We start from the raw sequence: 20311 nt of genomic DNA on the forward strand, positions 1-20311 counted from the left end.
TGTTTTCATTTCAACATGCTAATGTATCAAGCTGGATTCTACTGGAGTAAAGTTTTACAGTATGTAGCAGGTCCATTATTAGCTATAGGCAGAACAGATCATTGCGTAGGGCTCGGATGAGGGCCTCCATTCCCTTAACAAACCTAAACACCAGTTTACCAATCAAGACAGGCAGCGTAAGACAAGGTTTTTTATCCATTGTATGTGAATAACTGTCACTCACCTGAAGTGGAACCAGTTGCAATGTACATTTTGCCGAGGGCCTTCAAATGTCTAGACGCGGCCCTGGTATGTAGATATATTTTTATGTGGAAAATAAGTTCTTGCCATAATAAACTGAACCATCTATACCTAGCACTGGTGTTTCTAATACTTGTTAACTTTCATTACTAGGTATCTAACTCAAAATGTCATTTTATATACACTTAAAAAAGTTATTAGATTAATAATAGAGGTCATTAGACTTCAGGACTCTCACCTAACCCTGGTTGTTATAGCAGCTATAAACAGTCATTCCCTGACCTGATTTTCTCTCAATTTTTTCCTGAAGAAAAAAATGTATAATAATAATAATACAGGTTGTATTTTTCTATTAAAACAATACCATGGTAACACCTTTGTCCTAATGATTTATCTGTTACAGCTTTATCTAAAACTGGAGACTCCTTCCATGATCATTCATCTATAACTACTAAGCTACTGCTACCTCTCTTTCATTACTTGAAGAGTAGAGTGCAAGAATGTGATATCTCATAATACTCATGTGCAATATTTTTTTTCTTCCACCGGCTGAACAACCACTGCACTATTATCTCTCTTTCTGTCTTCTGTTCTTGGTCTTTCTCTCTCTCTCTGCAGGGCCTGTACGTTAAAAGTTGACATGAGTTAATATGGTTGACCAATAAAGCTGATTCTGAAATACAGATATCTACATACCATTTTTAATCAGTTTATGTGAACATCCTAATGCTGAAATGAATCATAAATAGGTTACGAATATACATTTTTAATTAATAATATGTCCCTAAAGAGTGAGACAGAGGTGACGGTTCTGAGTGGAAAAACTTAGTTGAATCCTTAAGAGACTCAAAAGGGAAACTCATCTTCATCAGGGTGACATTAGGATATTCTTTTATTGTTGAGGTTATCAAATGTTTACTCATGGAGACTTGAATGTACAACTTTTCATGCCAATTGTGCTCCACTGTTGAAAACTGTTCATATTAATTACAGTCCAAATCCGTCTTCATGGTTCCTAAGCATCCGAAATAGCTTTAAATATCTTTACGGTGTTCATGTGTACCATTACCATAAATAACATCAGCCAATATAAACATGTTTCCATTAATCAGGTAAAAAATCACTGTATGTTACAGCAGGTATGCGCATATATGTCCAATAAAGCTGATGTGAGGAGAATGTCCTCACAGAATTACCTCAGGACATCTACGGGTTGTACTGATTTGTTCCAGGTTTCTGCAGTGAGCCATGAGAAAGCCATGCCTCATGTGTTATCCACTGCTGTTCAGAACAAAAGAGCACAGCTCACCCATATAACCTCTTTCCCTCCAAAAATCTTGACCTCTGACCCTGGAAACAGCCCTTCCCCTGTCCAACAGCCTCCATGTCTAACAGTGCAGGTGTCACGTTTCAGGCTTTTGTCCCCAAATTTAGGTGTAAAACTAATTACATTCCTCGAGCTACACAAGAACCTGTCTGAACAAAGTATAGGTGTGATTATACAGCGGTGTCAGTGCAAAGCCACCAGGAAGACACATGTTTTATAAATAGACAATAATCATAATCATGTTTTTCAAGTATTTCCAAACGACAAAGATATACACATTGTCTCATATTTCTGTTTGCTGCATGCAGCCGTTAAGGGATATGACCCAGTTTCTTTAATTGTATCTAATCTAGACATCATTATGAATGGATGGATGGATTGATGGATGGATGGATGGATTTGCTTGCAGGCATTATTTAACCACATCATAATTAGACTATGGGTTGATATATTTTTAAAAGGGAGAGGAAATACTGCATTAAAGCCCCTAAAATACAATCACTTTTGAGTTTGGGTCGACACAATATACACTATATAGACAAAAGTATTGGCATTGACATTTACATCTATATGTGGTTCCTCCCCAAACTACTGGAGGCACACAGGATAAAATGTCCCCTTCACTTGAACTAAGAGACCCAAACCTGGAAAATCTAAAAACTATAATGGGTTGTATTGAAAAATCTTGAGGGACCTGCTAAGGAGTTCTGACCTCAACCCTATTGAACACCAGTGAGGCTTTCACACTAAACTCACTCTCATTTAATCAGTACCTTCACTAACAGTCTTGTGGCTGAATAAGCAGAAATCTCCACTGGCACACTCCAAAATCTAGAGGAACATATTCCCGGAAGAGTGAAGGTTATTATAATATATTATGTATCATTATATATAGATTATACACAATTTTACCCATACACACACACACACACACACACACATATACTACTATGCCACTATTATTGAAAGAGGGAGAAAGAGAGAGAAAGAGAGAGAGAGGGAGAGAGAGAAAGAGCTGTCTTATGTGTTTTGTCCAAAACACTGACAATACAATTTCAAATCTCTTGAATCACTCAACATATACTACTTACACTAAACTCCTCCCGCTAAAAAAAAAAAACTAAACTCCCATATGAAAAAAAAAAAAGCTCCAAAGAGCAGCAGGCAATTTTTGGATGAGATCCAGTCTCCATGGAAACTAATCGAGCTCGTAGGCAGGCTGCGGGTATACGGAGGGGGAATATGCACTACAGGAAATGACCTAACAAAACCTCCCTTCTCCCATTGCTCCCATTTTCCAGTAGCGTAGCATGAGTAATGCTTGGACCTGAGCACTGTTGCTTGTCTGGATCCGTGCAGCAGACAGCCGTCTCTAAGTGCCGAGCCGACACATGGACTTCATTTCCTAAATAAAAGAGCCTCTATATACAGCATGGCATGAGTTTTTACTCCTTTGTCTGAAGATAAACAAGAGGCTTTATGTGATTATGTTCATTAATCTCCTTCCACGGTCTCGAACGCTGTCATCTGCACATCAAGACCTGCACCCAAAGCGCAACTTGTGGAGCGCTGTGGTTTTAGGTTTGGGATTACAACACGTTTGAGTGCTTTCATCTTGGTGCGTAATTGCCCCCGTCATCCGCCTGGCCATAATTATAAAGTTTTCTTTGGAAAACTAGCCGACCGTGGCCTCGGAGAGCTTCACGTTGTGGGAAAAAAAAGATTTCTGAACTGTTCCAGTTGTAAAGCATTGGGGTATGGTGAACAGTGGCTCCGAATTCAATCATCAGCTCATCCATTTACATCAAAATCATAAAAATGTTCTAGATCTCCATGAACATAAGAAATATATGTATGGGAACTTTAGACAGGTTTTAACCCCATGGAATAGTTTTGTAATGGCATTATGAAAAGAATAAAAGACTTCATGGTATGCTGATTTCTCAACTTCTCAACATTGGAGTCCATGTATATTTTTTACCATTTCATGTTGAAGAACATCCACAAAACATTTATCAACCTCTTTCACTCTTTCCACTCACATAGCTTGGAATGTTAATAGGAAACCACAAAGTGAATGAAGCTCTAAAACTGGAGACTCCTTCTGAGAAGGTTATATGAATGTCACCTGAGAGAAAACTTCACCATTAGGGTCATTTTATGAATCCATTCATGTAATGCAAGTACCTGTAAATGAATTGTTAGTACAGAACCGGCATAAACTTTGCAGATGATTTGCAGCTGCGCCATTGTTGAAACTACTTCCAACACATCAGCCAGAACCAAGGTTTTAAAAGTGCTTTGGTATAAAGCAAACAATTCAGTTGCTTCAGTGAAACTAATAACAAAACAAATGAGGAAAATGATGAATGTATGTCTGAACTTGTTCATAGATTTTGTCCTACACTGTCTTGTGTTGTCTTGCACTGTTTGCAACAGGTTGCACATGATGCACTTCATGTGGCGAGGACACTTACTAGTCCTTCACTCTTTGTTTTCTGTTATGTAGCTTTATGTTGTTTAATGTAGCATCAGGTTTCTGGAGGAACGTTGTTTCATTTCGCTGTGTACTGCTTCAGATACAGTATATATGGTTGAAATGACAAAAGCTTCTTGACTTGACTTGACTTGACTTGATTTCACTTGACTTGACTTGACTTGACTTGACTTGACTTGACTTGATTTGACTTGATTTAAACAGATAAATAGATCTAGCTTTGTATCTTAACCTTCAAAATCCAATTCAAACATTTAACGTCCATGTCTAGATCTCAGTAATATCCCAGTAAATCCGATTCCTTCAAGGAGCATATTGCCATGACTACATACCATCTGTGACTTCTTCTAGAGAAAACTAATTCACTTTTGATACAGGATCTGATGAATCTGCAATGTCACGGTTTCAAGCATTATACAGTATGAAGAAACAGCCATTCACATTTGCATAAATTTAGAAGACGCATGACAGTATGCACAGTGAAGTTTTGTTTCTGATGCAACAGGTATTAACAGATGCACACAATCACAATCAGCCAAACAATGGAGATTTCGCATAGATTTTTAATATGAAAAGGGAAGAGGATTTGTGGATGGGCTTTAGGATGAGCGGGTGAGGGAAGAGTTAGCATGTCAAAGTGTTCCTCCTGGCTGAGAACAAAACAGCCACATGGAGAGTCTCAATCTAAAGACACAATGGCCTTTACATACAACATGCTAATGAAATGGCGGCTGTAAACAAAGACGCAGCGGCTGTTTGGGCCTCTGTGTGTGTAGACCATCGAGTCAGGGGTATGATGGGATGAAAAAAGATTGGACGGCTGCCTAAAAGTGATTATCGGCCATAGATGTGATATATCAATAGGTTCGGTGTTGCCAATTTAGAGCCTTTAGTGCCTATTTTTCAAAAAATAAAGAAAAAATAGCAGATGTTGGCGAATCTTTTGATTGTAATAGGGCACTCCAGGTCACATGACATCTGCTGGTTATATAAAATGATAGAGCAAGTTCACTTGTGGTAGACTGAGGTTCACTTCTGAGAACCAATGATCAGCACTGATTGGTGCAACCCATGCACTTTGAAAAAAACCAAATTATTCCATCCATAGACATTTTCTCACTACATTTGCTTTTTGTTTTGTCTGCACTCTTCAAGATAGTTTGGGTGGACAGTAGTTTTCTGACGATGAGACCAAACCATTCTTCTTTCTTTCTTTCTGAAAACTTAACCTATTGTTTTTCACTCCATAAAACTCTCCAATTGTTATTCTACTGTATTCTGTTCTATCGCAAAAGTCCGGCTTCTTTATTTAACACGATTTATTGAGCATGCCCATTGGCTGTGAGATGTCACCTGGGGGACTTCGAAAAGACTCAGTGTTCATACGTAGCCTACTGTTTTGAAAAACAAAACTGGGAAATGCAGAACAAATATGATTCAATTTCAATACATTTTCTTGGTTATATTTAGTCTTGAAACCAGATTATATAATCCGTAGCCATTTCCTTGCGTCTGTTTTCCTGACCACACACTACCTTTGCTTTTCTTTTTGTCTGCGCTCTTCTCTTCAACGATTAGACAGATAGATAGGTAGTTAGTTTTTTTCTTGTTAGAGGACGAGAACAAACCATTCTTTCTTTCTTTTTCACTTCATAAAACTCCCCTATTCTTATTCTACTGTATTTTGTTCTATTGTGTCTCTGCAAAAGTTTAGCTTCTTTATTTCACATGATTTATTGAGAATACTAGTTGGCTGTGTGACATCACTCGGGGGACTTTGAGCAACTCTGTAACTGCACTTTCCCCTGAAAAAAACAGAACCGGGAACCGATCAGGTACGATTCCATTTTTCTTGGTGATATTTACAGTCTTAAAACCGAATTATACATCCTCGCAATTTCCTGGAGTCTTTTACTCTGACTACATACTACCTTTGTTTTTCTTTTTTTGTCAGCGCTTTTTTTATGAATTAGAGACCAAAACCAGATTGTTTTTCACGCGATAAAACATCTATTCTTATTCTACCGTTTTTCTGTTCTATTGTGTCCCAAGTGTTCATGTGCAAATAATCCTGAGGATTCAGTAAGCATGCGCGTTGGCTGTGTGACGTCACTAGGGTAACTTCGAACTACTCTATGCGCGTGCATAGACAACTTTCCCCTGAAAAACAGAACTAGGAAACACCGATCAGGTGCGATTCCATTCATAAAATGTCAACAATGAAAATTAGAAGTGTTAAAAACCGAATCTTTATTGTCTGTGTGTGAACTCCATGTGGCGCGATTTTGTTATAATGTTTCGCCAATAGAAGCGCGGAGAGCCGGGTTTTTTTTTTTTATTTCTTAAGTAGGCGGAGCTTGGAGGCAGGCTTCATCGCTGAGCGACGCGCGTCCGTCCTATAGGAGTAGGCGAAACCGCCGCGCTGAATTCTGCCCGGCCAATCAGAAAGCGCGAGGCATTGGCCGTCCAATCAGATTCCGCAGCGGTTAGCTCGCTCCTTTCAGTTCTCTCAGGTCGACGCGGTTTTGATTCACTCTTCCTCCTCGCGTCTCACCGCCTCCTCTCTCAGCTCTCTAACACGAGGGAAAAGAAAACACTATTTCTTTTTTTAAAACATAAGTATTTTTTTAAGTTCTTTTCCCCCCTCAACAAAACATGGCCGACACCGCTGTAGATACGACCACCACCACCACCGCAGAGGTGACCGCAAAGGTAAGTTTAATGTGTTTGTAGGGGGAAGATGACCAAAAAAAATTAACTTTTCAGTCAGGTGAACTGAATTCGAGTCAGTTAGGTGTGAAAACACCTGTTTTAGGTTCTGAGGTGGGTCGCGTTGTAGGAAGGCTAGTTTCATCACGGGTACCTGAGAACCCCATCAGCGGAGCGCTTGGTGCTGTTAGCTTACGCGCTGATGGCTTTCGTGTAAACCTGTGTAAAATGGAGGCACTTATTCATCCATAAACATTAACCGCTTTCAGTGTATTTGCTGACAGACCTATTAGTAAAAAAACGTTTATTTTTTTCCCGGGTTTTTAATTAAAAATTTTGGCCTTAAATGGTCACCATTTTTTTATTTTGGATTTCAGAGGGTCTGAGGTAAAAAAAAAAAAAGGTTCTAACGGATTTTTTTCGCGATTTGAAAATAAGGTCGCGAGCTCTTTTTTTTCCCGCTCTCTTTAATTTTCTAAATACAGTATGCCGTGCGCTCGCGCGCCGAGCATGCATTGATTCTCATGGCCACGCGCTGCCCTTTGTCTGGGAATCGGGCACGCGCCGCTCTTGGCGCGCGAGAGAGAGACCGAGCTGCGTTCGGAGTTTGGCTTGACGCGATTGGATGGATGGTACCAAACGGTCGTGTTCGCGGGGAGGGTGTGTGTGTGTGTGTGTGTTTGGGGGGTCAAGAGGTGGACTTTTAAATTATTTTGTTTTTGTTAAATTGAATATAATACATGTTCGTTGTCTTTACGTTGATGATTAGCTCGGGTATTTCTTTGTTTTTTGCAAAAGCGACTGTTTGTGACGCTGCTGCTTCTCGTGGGCGGAAAACAATAAACTTCCACTCAGACTCTTAGGTGGAACGAACGCCAGAAAGCGGAATTGCAAAGGTGCCCCGCGAAACAGAGGAACCTACTTCCTACTACTGATGTTTTCACGACTTTGTAACCCGTTTTCTATCTGTGTTACGTGTGTAGGATCTGAAGGAGAAGAAAGAAGTTGTGGAGGAGGTGCAGGAGGAGGAGAAGAAGGAGAACGGCAATGGAGAGGCACCTGCTAATGGCACAGAGGTATGTAAGAGAGGGAGGGGAGGGGTGTGTGTGTATGGGGGGCCTCCAGCAAGGCCCTGTGAGGCTTTTGTCAGTGAGTTACAGCTCATGGTGCAGGTGTCGGGCGACTCACAGCAGGTCCTTCTTCTGCCCTGGTGCTGTGCAGGTTGTGCTCTTTGTTTAGGTTTGTGAACTTCCACAGATGTAGCGCAGTCAGACACGGTATTAGCATTGGCAGCGTGCCTGTTTATCAGAGCGGCAAGAAGGCTCTGTGTCTGTGGAATGTTATTGGTGGACCTCCCACAACACAGTAACTCATGTACTTGATAATGTTACAATGACTCAGAGTGAGAGGCTTTAAAAAAACACCCTTGTATCTGAGTTTTTGTTTTTCTCATACTTTATAAATGACTGTAATAGAAAAAAAAAACTTCTCTGACAGACTAACGGTGCATCTCACGAAGAAACCGACAAAGAGGACAAAGCAGCCAAAGAACGTAAGTCATTTACCGCCCAGTGAGTCAGTATTACGGTGTGCGATGTCGCTCAGTAATTAACGTGAAAATTGCGTTGTGAAGCAGCTGCAGAGGGGGAGGGTGAGGAGGAGGAGGAGGAGAAGCCTGCTGAAGAGGAAGCAGATGGGCAGGCAGTGAAACGTCCTGCAGAGGAGGAGGTGGGTTTAAAAAAAAAAACTATTTTGGTAAAAATAACACCCCAGCTTCATTATGACCGGTCTTGGTATCCATTGTCTAAATCTTTTGTGCCTTTAGGAGTCAGCCGAAACAAAGAAACAGAAGACAGAGGAGAACGGCGAGTCCACAGAAGCTGCTGAGGCTGAAGCAAAAGCCTAGAGCTAATCTGTTCGGTCAATCAGACCTAGTAGATTTTGTGCTTCTGTGTATATTTTCATTCTGCCCTTATTCAATTACACTGAAGCCTGTAACATCATGACACCCCCCACCACCTATTTTTTTTTTTTTCTCCCTCCTTTTTGTATGATGTTATTTATTGGTGTAGGAACAACGTTAGGGTCCTGTTATTAAATATTCAAGATAATTTTTTTATGCACAAGTTTAAAATGTGCAAGCACATCTTCTACTGTGTTTTTTTGACCAGCAGAGCATACTTAAAAAAAAAAAAAAATAACGTACACGTTGCCGTATATAACGTACCCCCATTTTTCCCTTCATGTTCTGATGTTTATATGGGTGATCATATAATTCAGATCCACTTAAGACCAAAGATGAAAGTTTTAAGCAGGGGCTAATGGACAACAAAATCCTAGTTGTTTTCTGCTGCTAGTAGTTAATCCCTTGCTTTGGCTTATCTGTCAACACACCGCAGCAGATGGCGTCCATGAATGGGTCTCCTCACTGCGCAAGAGTCGAAGACTTTTGTCCTTTTTCTGGTTAGCTTATGTTAATTAACCCCTCTTAAACCTTAATGTTTTTGGTCTTTTGTTTCATATGCATTCCAGGAGGTTTGTACTTTTTCAAGTCTTTGTGTACAGTTTGATTTTGTTTTTTTTAAATGGGCAGTGCAGGATGGGAAACGGTCAACATGCCGGCACTGGTGTTTTATTTTTTATTTTTCTGGATTTTTTTTTTTGTTGCATTTGACCACTGCTTTGTATATTCTGGTTCAGGCGTATAAATAAAAAAAATCACTCGTCTTTTTAAACCCATGTTGTATTTTCTGTTCATTTCCTGCCTGAAGGTTTTTCTTAGTTTAATCTCACTTACTGTACATGATAAAACTTGACTTCCGTTTCCAGTATGAACACGTAATCGATTTATTTTCCCATCCAGGACTAGGTCAAGTTTTCAATCTAGAGCAGAAAATATATAATTCAAGCGCTTACCTGGTTCCTGGCTTGCTATTGCTCATCTTTGTAAAAAAAAAAAAAAAAATTAAGCATGCTTAGGTAAAAACGATTACAGGGAATGTTGAGCTTTATTTACATATTCAGAGTATGGGTTCCCCCCCTGCCAAAAGCTAAGCGCGCTGGAAATCCAAAAAGGAAAGAAAAAAAAATCGCAAAACAGTTCGACATTTTGTGTTTTTCACTGAAAAAGCAGCGAGTCTGCCCCTTAGTGGCGCGTGAAGGAGTTACATCATAAAAAAAAAAAAGTCGCATAAGAGTTCACTTTTAGTTCCTAATGTGTCTTCCTGATCTGTTGCCTGGGTGCCAAACTCAAAAAGAAAGAGAAGTAAAGACAGTAGATATGGCTTGATCGTCTCTTCTGTAGTGGCTGCTTCTCCGTTACAGCTGAGCTGTAGTCGCTCACACTCCAGTCTCAACATCCGCTCTGCCTGATAATGACAAGAACCACTGTCATCATTACAACCATCACGCCAGATCACACGGCAGAGCAGGCGGAAGAGTGTGTTTAAAAAAACAACAAAAAAAAAACGTAGGGTGGCGTGACATGTTTGTGACCATCCCAGAGAGTTCTGAGGATGTTTCCAATGAGCGCATGCAGTCAACTTAAACACCGCTCAGCTGTGTAGAAAGCACATTTTCTATAAATCCATGGTTTATGGTTCTGAATCTTTGCATCCGTCTGCGTACAATGTCATGTCGAGTCTCGAAAGCATGCACATGAACGAAGGTGGGGTTTTTTTGTTTGTTTTTTTTTTTTTGCTTATTAAATACACTAAACGTAATGCTACTTTATGGAAAGTACAAAACTGTCCATTTCACATTCTCTGTTGCTGTCTTGCAGAAATAGGCCTGAAGTAACTCTACATTCACCCAAGCGAGCAGAGGCAAGCCACAATTTCGGCAACGAATGAATGCAAATTGATAATTTGACGCGGAAAAAAGCACCAAATATAAAAGTTTCGCTCGAATGATACTTTTAACTGATAATCGTGCACGTGTGGTCCGACGTTTTTTCAATTCCCCATTCGCGACATTCCCAGTCCTGTTCAAAGTTTGAACCAATAACGTTGTTTTATCTTCCGTATACGACCTACCAATAGACGTGAACGTACTGTATTAAGAATAACTATAACGCTTATCAGGGATTATTGTCGACTGAGCGTAAACGAAAAGCTGGTACTAAACCCGAAATGACGTTACCTGCTCACGTGAATGTAGGATCAGGCCTCAGTGCTGAATCCCATGCACATATGCATCATCGTCATGGTCACACACACCGAGCGCGTCACCGCATCTCGATATGTGAGAGTCGTTTCTGTTTTATCCTCCGTTTTATTCAACTTTTCTGGATTTAGAACCTTTTCTGCCAGGAAACTCTCACATATCTGTGAAGTTCACAATGTTTCAGGTGAATTCAGGGGCTTGTGAGAGGAAAGGCAGGCTAATGAAATCTGTGACGTATGTGGATGTGTGTTTAGGATTGTTTTTTTTCTTTTTCTAATATGAAACTGTACAATAAGTATGTTTACATGTGTAAAGTAATCTGATATTAAAACACTTTTAAAGGCACCATAGGAGGAGCTGATTGAGTGCATCATCTTCGGTCTTTGTTTTAGGCATTTATTCGTATGATTATTTTGCAGTGGTTTCGAAAGCGGCTTTAAAAATTAACTACATTTGATCTACTGACATCTTTTCAGATCAAATGCCTTCAAAGACTGAGAAGTTCATAATGAGCAAATTGTGCATGTTATATCGACAAAAGTATGTGGACACTTGAGTATAAAATGTGTTTTAACATCCTGTTCCACATTTGGTCCCTGTTTGATGTTATAATATCTTCCACTCTTGTGCAGGTGTTGGGAATGTCAGGTTCTCATGGAGGTGAGGTGTCAGGTGTCCCAATACTTTTGTCCTCATAGAGTATATTGGACACATTTCACAGCTGCACATAATTCAGAGTTGTTCTTTGTAAAATCATCTGCAACACACCCTTTGGTTAGTATTTGTGATCTACAGGCGTAAATAAGAAACCCGGTTACACGTACACACACAGATCAGATGAATAGTGCGTGTGTACTTGCGGAACAACGCGATAGGATCTGATACACAAAATCGCAGTCCAATTTTCCGAAATCTGAACACAAATGCAAAAAAATCATATTTAGATCAGATTATTGTGCATGTAAACACACTTAATGTATAAAAAGGGAATCAAACATGCCTTTAGTGAAAAAAAAAAAAGACATGACGAGCGATCGGTGCTGCGTAAAAAATTCATGTGCATGTGTGTATGTGATCCAGGCGTCTATGAGCGTGTGTGTTTTGTGAATTTATATGTGCACCAGTAGTGGTTGGCTCTCACTCTGCGAGCGCTCACCCTCCGGAGGTGGCAGCTGGTACACCACACACAGCGAGGAGTACATGCAGCCCACAAATGACATGAGGCTCGCAAAGTACATCACACCCTGAGCCCCGCCCACCAGCGAGGTCAGAGGTCCCATCGCCACGGAGACCAGGATCTGGGCCAGGAAGTACTGGCAGCTGAGAAGGGAGATGTCCACCCCCATGCCTCTTCTGGTGCCGTCCTCTGTGGAGCCGCAGAACTACGAGTACACACACACCCACACAGGTAATTGGTAGGAGTACTGAGAAGGTCCTCTACCAAATAGTCTTTATGTAATTCAACTGATATTTTATAAAATTAAGGAATGTGGATTATAAGATTTTGTTCTATTTGTTCTAAATTGACTATTTCAACATCTGTAAGACAATACTGTTTGTTTCCCACTAGAAATAACACAATATTCACTCAGCTTCAACAACACAACAAATCAGTACTCATTAAAACTCCGATTTCATCTCCAACAGGAAGAGCAAGTGCAGGATGAGGCTCATTACAGATTAATGCCTGGATGTCCACAAAAAGCAAGTTAAGTGCCATGAAAATGGGCTTCTGCATTTTATATCTTGCCCTCCATGAGGTCATGTGGTACGAACACGTGCTCATTGGTCACACTGAATAAGAAGGCAGAGTCTCGTTTAGTTTTTTTGCTTTTTTTGAATTCCAATTGCATCGAGAAACGAATTCGGGATTGCGGATCTTTTTATATGACTTTGTTTGTGACACAAGTCTACAATGGCATTTTAGTGCCATGGTAAATAAAAACATACAAATAAAAAATGACAAAAATAAAGTTAAAATATTGTGAGAATGAAGTCGAGATTAAAGTAGTAATATTTTTAAAATAAAGTCGAGATTAAACTAGTAATATTTTTTAAATAGTCGAGATTAAAGTAGTAATATTTTGAGAATTAGGTCAAGATTAAAGTAGTAATATTTTGAGAATAAAGTCAAGATTAAAGGAGTAATATTTTGAGAATTAGGTTGAGATTAAAGTAGTAATATTTTGAGAAGGAAGTCGAGATTAAAGTAGTAATATTTTGAGAATTAGGTCAAGATTAAAGTAGTAATATTTTTTAAATAAAGTCAAGATTAAAGTAATAATATTTTGAGAATTAGGTCGAGATTAAAGTAGTAATATTTTCAAAATAAAGTCGAGATTAAAGTGGTAATATTTTGAGAATGAAGTCGAGATTAAAGTAGTAATATTCTGCGAATAAAGAATATTTTGGCAAATGGGCATGAAGATCAGGGGTGCACATACTTTTGGCTGTACACAAAAACGCCCTTACCTGCGGGGTCTGGTAATATTCACATAGCAGCGAGTAAGGCAGCGTGCAGAGCGAGGAGAACATGACCCCGTAGGTGACGCACAGAGACAGCACCACATACAGGTTGGTGGTGAGAGTGGCCAGACCCGTGCCCAAGCCGAACGCCAGGTAGGCAAAGAAATACAGAGAGCGCAAAGAGAAGCGTTCCTCCAGCTTCTCCAGGATGGCTGTGGAACACAAATACAGTCCCAGATAAATGAAAAGACAAAGGGGGTGGAATTCACCGTGTTGGTGCTCTGAGGACTTACCTGAGTAAAAAGCAGCACTAAAGGCATAGATGCACATGCCCCAGCAGCCCATGCTGACCCCGGCGTTGTAGCGCTGGTACGCCTTGGTATCCGGCAGCGCTTTGGGGTCGCCCCCAAACACCACCTCGCCCATGAAGTCAGTGTAGAAGAGCAGCATGCCCTCAAAGGACAGCCAACCTGAAGACCACACATAAATTTGATAAGAGTCTCCATGAACCCTGGCTGAATGGTTCACTGCATTGACTTACCCAGGAAGTGGTTGGTGCACAGGCTGCGCAGGGACGGGGGCATCCTGTAGATGGCGATGCAGAGCAACTTCAGAGACATCTGAGTGTCTATTACCTCTGTGTTGTCACTGAGCTTGCTGTCATACTGTACCCCATTTAGGAGAATGTTTGCAACCTGAAGAGGATAAGTATATTTACAGTACTAAAGGGCATCATACTGGTGTATATCGTGTAAGATAGAAAAGTAAAAAAATGCAGCATTTAGTCTCCATCTCCTGTCATAATAACCACCACTCTTCTGGGAGATTTGTGTGAGATTCATTAAAAACTGCCAGCAGAACCATGCCAGTCTGATCGCTGAAAAATCTATTCTCCAACCAGAAGAAGGCGCAAGTTTCTGTCAGTCACATAGTAATTAAGACATTATAGGATAGGTGCGCTATTGAGAACGCTCACCAAAATTGTTTTATAGTTAATAAACTCATTGCGTTAAGTTTACATAGACTTTTTTAAATAAAGAGTAAATTGAGAAATTATATGCAGTGTGTTAATCTGGATTAATAATAATCTGGCCCCATGGTATGCAAGCCCACAAAGCATGAAGTCCTCTGCCCTGAAGCTTTTTACGTTTCAAAATAATACATTCCATAAATTCAGTACTATAGAAATGGTAAACATTGCGAGGACACCCTGTATGGGACATCTGAATGCTGAACAGAAGTAACTGTCTTGGTGTGCATGGATGATCTGGCATTCACTTTTTTGACAAAACCTTTCTACAGTAAACCTCTTTTCAGCATTTCTCATCATGTGTTATTAAAAACACTACAGACTTACCTGTTGGCTGAAGGTAACAGTGCGTCTCCGCCCATTCTCCAAGCCGTTGCTGGGGCCAGTCAGCGGCTCATCCAGCAAGGCCAGGCTCTGGGGGCGTTTTAGGATCCCTGAGGCGCTGCTTCCTAGTTTTAATCCGCCACCATCCTGCAGAGGCTCGCTGAGCTCAGAGGCTTCATTCAACTCCAAACATTCACTGGCTTGAACTTCAGTAGCCCCTAATCTTTCCGCTTCCTGCAGCTCTCCATTCGGTTGAGATAATTCCCTTTCCTGAGAGTTGGCAGCTGGAGACGGTGCCACAGCCAGCTGTGACACCTGAGCGGGAGGAGTTTCTCCCATAGGAAGGCATGGAGTCATGGTCTCGGGTTTTAACGGTTGGGGCATTTGTTGTCCAGTGTAACAGTCAATCAGCACGCTATCTATGTACGATGTCCCCAAGGACGATGCAAACTCGTTAATGTCCGTCAGAGTGTTTTCCCGGCTGATAAAGCTGCCGTATTTGGGTGTCAGTGGGCTGAGAGGGGAAATGGGGCTGGTGAGACCTGCACAGAGCCTCGCGTTGGCACTACACGAGTGTCCCAAACTATCCGGATACCTACGGCCAGAGAACTGGTAGCCAAACAGACCGTCCTCCTCCTCTTCCTCTTCCTGCAGGGCCCCAGCAGCTGGAGGAGGAGACGGTGGTAGAGCCAGGACGGGGCTCTTCAAATGTTTCGTACTCCTTTTTTGAGATGGCAGGAGAGGACGCTCTGGGATGCTAGTGAGTGTGAGAGCTGTAGCGATTACAAGGGTAATGCTGGTGAACAGGTAGATGACTCGGAGCTGACCTCCCATTGACTTGCCGAACGCGGTGTGGTCCCAGTTCACCCCACCCACGATGTAGCCGAAACCACCACCCAGACCTGCGAAGATTAACGTCAATGATTTGCACAGTAGTAAGCATGAAGTTTGTAGTTTTCGAGCCCCCTTCTATCTGTGATGTGAACTGCATTGACAATGAATAATCCTTCAACAGAAAGGTGCTTTATACTTGTCACATGTACCTTACAGCAGAGTGAAATTCTTTCTTTGCATGTTAAGAAACTGGGGTCAGAGGGCAGGGTCAGCCATTATACAGCACCCTTGGAGCACAGAGGGTAAATCGCCTTGCTTAAGTGCCCCAAGAGTGGCAGCTTGGCGATACTGGGACTTCTGATCAGTAACCCAGAGACTTCACATTCATATTTATAACACTACATATTTATAATGGGTTCCTTTTGGAAAAAAGGGGGGGATATCTGTTCTTTATCATTTCTGGGTCTATAAAATGTAAAGAAGCCTGGATTTGAAAAAAAAAAAAAACAAACCAGTGAACATCTGTACCAGGCAATTCTATAAAAGCATTTTTGTAGGAATTACAAGTTGGTATCAAAACGTTTCGAGAGGCTCTGTTTACAAGAAAGTACTTTATTGATCTATGTTTACACACTTTCACCTTTGAAATAGTCTCATTGCACAGCAATACTGTGCTCCCAGCACACCTGCCAATTCTGGATCGTGTCCTCTTTTTGAAGAAGCACCCCTCTGCAATTCATGCTGGACCTCCATCTTCGGGAAGAGGGTGAAGTCTGCAGGAGCCAAATCTGGCGAGTCGGGTGGGTGTGGAAGTGGGATCACGTTGTGAATCTCACATGTGAGGAGAGCTCGGTGACAGGGTGGGCACGTGGTCAGAATAGCAAACGTGGTAAAGCACGTGGTCAGAATAGCAGCAGTTGCACGACTCCCAATGTACACAGGAAGATGTCTTTTGGCACACTGACTTATAAAGGTTTGTGCACCCTGTGACTGTGCGTTACAAAACTAGCTTGAAAACCTTTTGATACCACCTTGTATATGCCTTTAAATGTCTAGAAATTAAACATTACAAACCTTTCCATGGCGGAACAGTACAAAAATATATATGATATATTTTGCAGCAAATTCACTGATATAATCTGCTCATAAGAACTGATCTCTGACCTGCCAAGAGTGCATGGATGTTGAGGCCTCTGTCTTGGTCCTCCGGACTGCACACGTCCATCATGTAGGCGTGACTGGGATTATCCGCCGAGTCAGCACTGAAGTCCATCAGAACCACTCCGCACACGGTCAGCACAATGCCCCACTTGTGAATGACAGCAGTGTCTGCCAGCGCGGATCCAATGTCCCGCCCATTTAGCACCAGCGTCAGGCCGAGTAGAGCACCTGGACACACGGAGAGTGAATTATCCATAAGTCTAAATAGCATCTTGTTTCTTTTCACACTTAATACCCCCGGTACTAAACATTCCTGCTCTAACGTGAACATCTGCAGAATGTTAGGATCTTCAGGACCAGCATTAGGGACCCAGAGCACACGTGGATGTTCCCCTCCCAACATTCTTTAACACCACAACAGTCCACTAATGCACAGCTTTCTCAATAGGACTCTGTATTGTTAGGTGATGTTACAACGCTTACCGATGGACAAAGCAAAGATAAAAGGTCTCCGGCGGCCAAAACGTGACGTACACCGGTCACTCCACGCTCCGAGGATCGGCTGAAGCAGGAACCCTGAGGATGAACAGAAAAAGAGAAGGTGATGTTCTACTTTACTGACCCAGATGGTCTCATGTTTTTTTTTTTTTAATACTGGTCTCATTTTATAAAACATCCATTGACAAAGGTTAGTTTTTACATGAATTAATAAATTGAGCATAAAAAAGTACTATTATATAAAACATTTTATTATTAAAATTTTATAATTTTACTATTAAATAGGATTCTAGGTACAAAAAACCCCCCAGAGTATCCATATTCTCCATGAGGTACCTAATATGGGGCTGATAAACCAGACAAGGCTGTAGAACTGATCTGGCAGACCCATCTGAAGGAGCAAAGGGGTAACGTAGGCCGTCTCCATGGCGTAGCTGAACTCGATGCCGAATAGGATGCAACCGTTGAAGAGGAGCTCAGAAAAAGTGCGTCGTGGAGGCAGATCGCTGAAGTCCAGCTGCTCCAGAGGGCAAGGTGTGTTGGGCGGAGGGGGTGGAGACGGGCGGATGAGCTTCCGCCGTTTCGGATGCCTCTGGAAGCTGTTGGCCCGATGGCTGAGGTGACGTGTGGTGGACATCGGGAAGCTGCAGGTTTTGGGAAGAGTCGGTCTCCATGTGTCACCTTGGGCCGCCCCGAAGCCATCTCTCCCTGGGCTGGTTAGGAGAGGGTCGCTGGGCGTGCCCATTCCAGGAGAGGACATCATGCTCTGGAGTTCTGCACACACTATCAAAAAGTCATAAGATATAAATCGTGTGTCTAAAATCTTTAAAGCCATCTGTACCTGGGTCAATTCGGGTTCAAAGCACCCTTTAACATCAATTTCTGCCTAATTAGATTTTCTGCCCTCTGGAATTTTGTCAAAAAAAAAAACATAATTTCAATACTTTTCATTTCAGTACGTTTTGACAGCAAATCAGTCAAACAGGAAACGACTTTGCATGCTGACATCAAACTAAAGAGACACCTTCAGGTCATGGTCCTGATAAAAGAACTTCTGTGACAATGCCACCTACTGGTTAATAATTACAATAACATTATAAAAATCCTCACGGCCATTTCCAATCCTCACAAAATTTGCCCCACATCATCTTAACACCTGAACGAAAGGTATCAGAGGAAGTTTGATATTTAAAACTTTCCCCCTTTAACATGCTGTAAAATGGCAAAAAAAAAAAAAAAAGGTTGTGAAGGTGCATCTCAGCCATACATCTATCGACACAAAGCATAATAACTATCTTCAGGAAAATGCTCCAAAAGCCCAGTGGCTTCATGACTGTCTGATGTTCTTCTTCCTTACAAGTCCTTAAAGTATGCTGACCTGAATACAAAACAACATCTAAAATTCAGGTGTATGTCCCAACTTTTCAATCATCTTGGATTTATTCTGAAAATATTTGTTACTCCTTGTACAATCGGGGAAGTGGTTAAGATGTCGGTCATATGATTGAATCACACCACTACCAAGCTGGCACTGCTGGATCACTGAGCAAAGCCCAACACCTTCAACTGCTCAGATAAATCTAAATGATGTACATTCATCATCAACAATCAGTTTTGGCATGGATCATCTGCAGACCAACTAGACAAAAGAATGTTCCAGATGTTTCAACAGATTTGCTCATAATAGGCCAACGAATCTGTGAAAATAGCTACCAAACAGAAACAAGACAAAACCAAGACTATCTGTTTCTATATCTATGATCAGATAACTGGTTTATTGGGACATGCCTACTGTGCACTTTTTCACCGCATGAGTGCGCAGATGGTGACATCGAGCTGAATAACCGGCAAAACAAGCAAATGTTGGGGGGAATGACTTCAAGAAGGCAGAGTGAAACAGTGAAACACCACTGTCAGTGTGAAGGGTTTGAAATAAACTGAGATGCACTGAAATCAGCCAAAGGGCCCCAGAAAGAAGGAGGAACTCAATAGGAGATGGTTGTTGATCGGGAGCGCGCATCACTGCAGCCAATGCGCAGGCTGAGCGGGGTGCGTGCACTGCACGTGCTTACTCTGTTCTCCACACCAGAATATCAAGCTCACACACACACACACACACACACACACACACACACACAAACACACACAAACACACAAAAACACACTCAGGGCGTTTTTCTTTTATTTCCACACTCCTGAGGCTCTGTAATTAAACTCCTGTTAATGATTATGATCATTTTTAGATGGGATTCACGGATATAAGAACATCCAGGTCATTACCGCATTGCAGGAGGGTTTTTGAATTAAATGTAGATTTCCATTAAAAAAAGATCTGATCAAAATAACCGTTCCTAATAAAGGTGACTCGAGTCTGAAGGTGATAGACAATAGGATGAATTGCATTCTTCATTGTCAGGACAAAGAAAGACAAAAGCATTAGAAACCCATTACCTTCTCAGGCTTTCTGTTCATTTCCTCAGCTGATCTGAGCGCATAAGCATCTTCATTTCTTCTAGGTCTTTTTCCTTTGTGTTATCTTTGGTGCAGGCATTGCTCTAAGCATCTCTCTCTCTCTCTCTCTCTCTCTCTCTCTCTCTCTCTCTCTCTCTCTCTCCCTCTCTTCCTCTCCCCACCTCTATTTCCTGGTTATTCCCGTCTTGGTCATAACGCCACATTTAGACTCCGCCCACCCAAAGCTGCAGCATCAGCACCAGACTGTATTACTTTCAGTTCAAGAGAATTGCGCCATCTATCTGTCTTTCTCTACTTACATACTATTTTCAGAGACTTGAAGTAACAATGTACAAATACTTACATACTGTACTTAAGTAGATTTTTCTGGTATCAGTATTTTACTTCACTATTTATTTTTCGGACAACGTTTTCCTTTTACATTTTTACACAAATATCTGTATTTTCTACTTCTTACATTTTCAAATCAGACTTGTTACTTTAATTTAGATCTATTTGGTAAAATGTCAATATTTTTTTCTCAGTTCATTAACCGGTTTCTTGTCATTGCACCACTTTTTCAATCCACTGCTGCATCATTTCCTGTCTC

General features: G+C 41.3%; 2 protein-coding genes across 5 annotated transcripts; one reads left to right on the plus strand and one right to left on the minus strand.

Moving 5' to 3' along the window:
* Positions 1-6547: 6547 nt before the first annotated feature.
* Positions 6548-9508, plus strand: si:ch211-222l21.1 (prothymosin alpha). 2 transcript variants are annotated; one of them, XM_046875536.1, is made up of 5 exons: positions 6548-6776; positions 7757-7849; positions 8271-8325; positions 8410-8501; positions 8599-9508. In XM_046875536.1, exons 1-5 carry the CDS (start codon positions 6720-6722, stop codon positions 8677-8679), a joined length of 378 nt encoding a protein of 125 aa, XP_046731492.1. In that variant the 5' UTR covers positions 6548-6719; the 3' UTR covers positions 8680-9508. The 2 variants fall into 2 exon arrangements, with proteins under 2 accessions (XP_046731492.1, XP_046731491.1); XM_046875535.1 differs by having other exon boundaries at positions 6549-6776; positions 8407-8501.
* On the minus strand, positions 9344-19868 carry slc45a1 (solute carrier family 45 member 1). 3 transcript variants are annotated; one of them, XM_046875531.1, is made up of 10 exons: positions 19702-19868; positions 17587-18033; positions 17236-17328; positions 16756-16980; positions 14761-15659; positions 13945-14098; positions 13697-13873; positions 13410-13615; positions 12197-12319; positions 9344-10141 (listed from the first exon to the last, which is right to left on the minus strand). In XM_046875531.1, the coding sequence occupies exons 2-10, from the start codon at positions 18011-18013 to the stop codon at positions 9938-9940; spliced, it is 2508 nt and encodes an 835-aa protein (XP_046731487.1). In that variant the 5' UTR covers positions 18014-18033; positions 19702-19868; the 3' UTR covers positions 9344-9937. The 3 variants fall into 3 exon arrangements, with proteins under 3 accessions (XP_046731487.1, XP_046731489.1, XP_046731488.1); XM_046875533.1 differs by having other exon boundaries at positions 9961-10141; positions 12094-12319; XM_046875532.1 differs by lacking the exon at positions 9344-10141 and having other exon boundaries at positions 11320-12319.
* Positions 19869-20311: the final 443 nt, after the last annotated feature.

The sequence above is a fragment of the Silurus meridionalis genome, chromosome 19, assembly GCF_014805685.1.
Source record: "Silurus meridionalis isolate SWU-2019-XX chromosome 19, ASM1480568v1, whole genome shotgun sequence".
NCBI lineage: Eukaryota > Metazoa > Chordata > Actinopteri > Siluriformes > Siluridae > Silurus > Silurus meridionalis.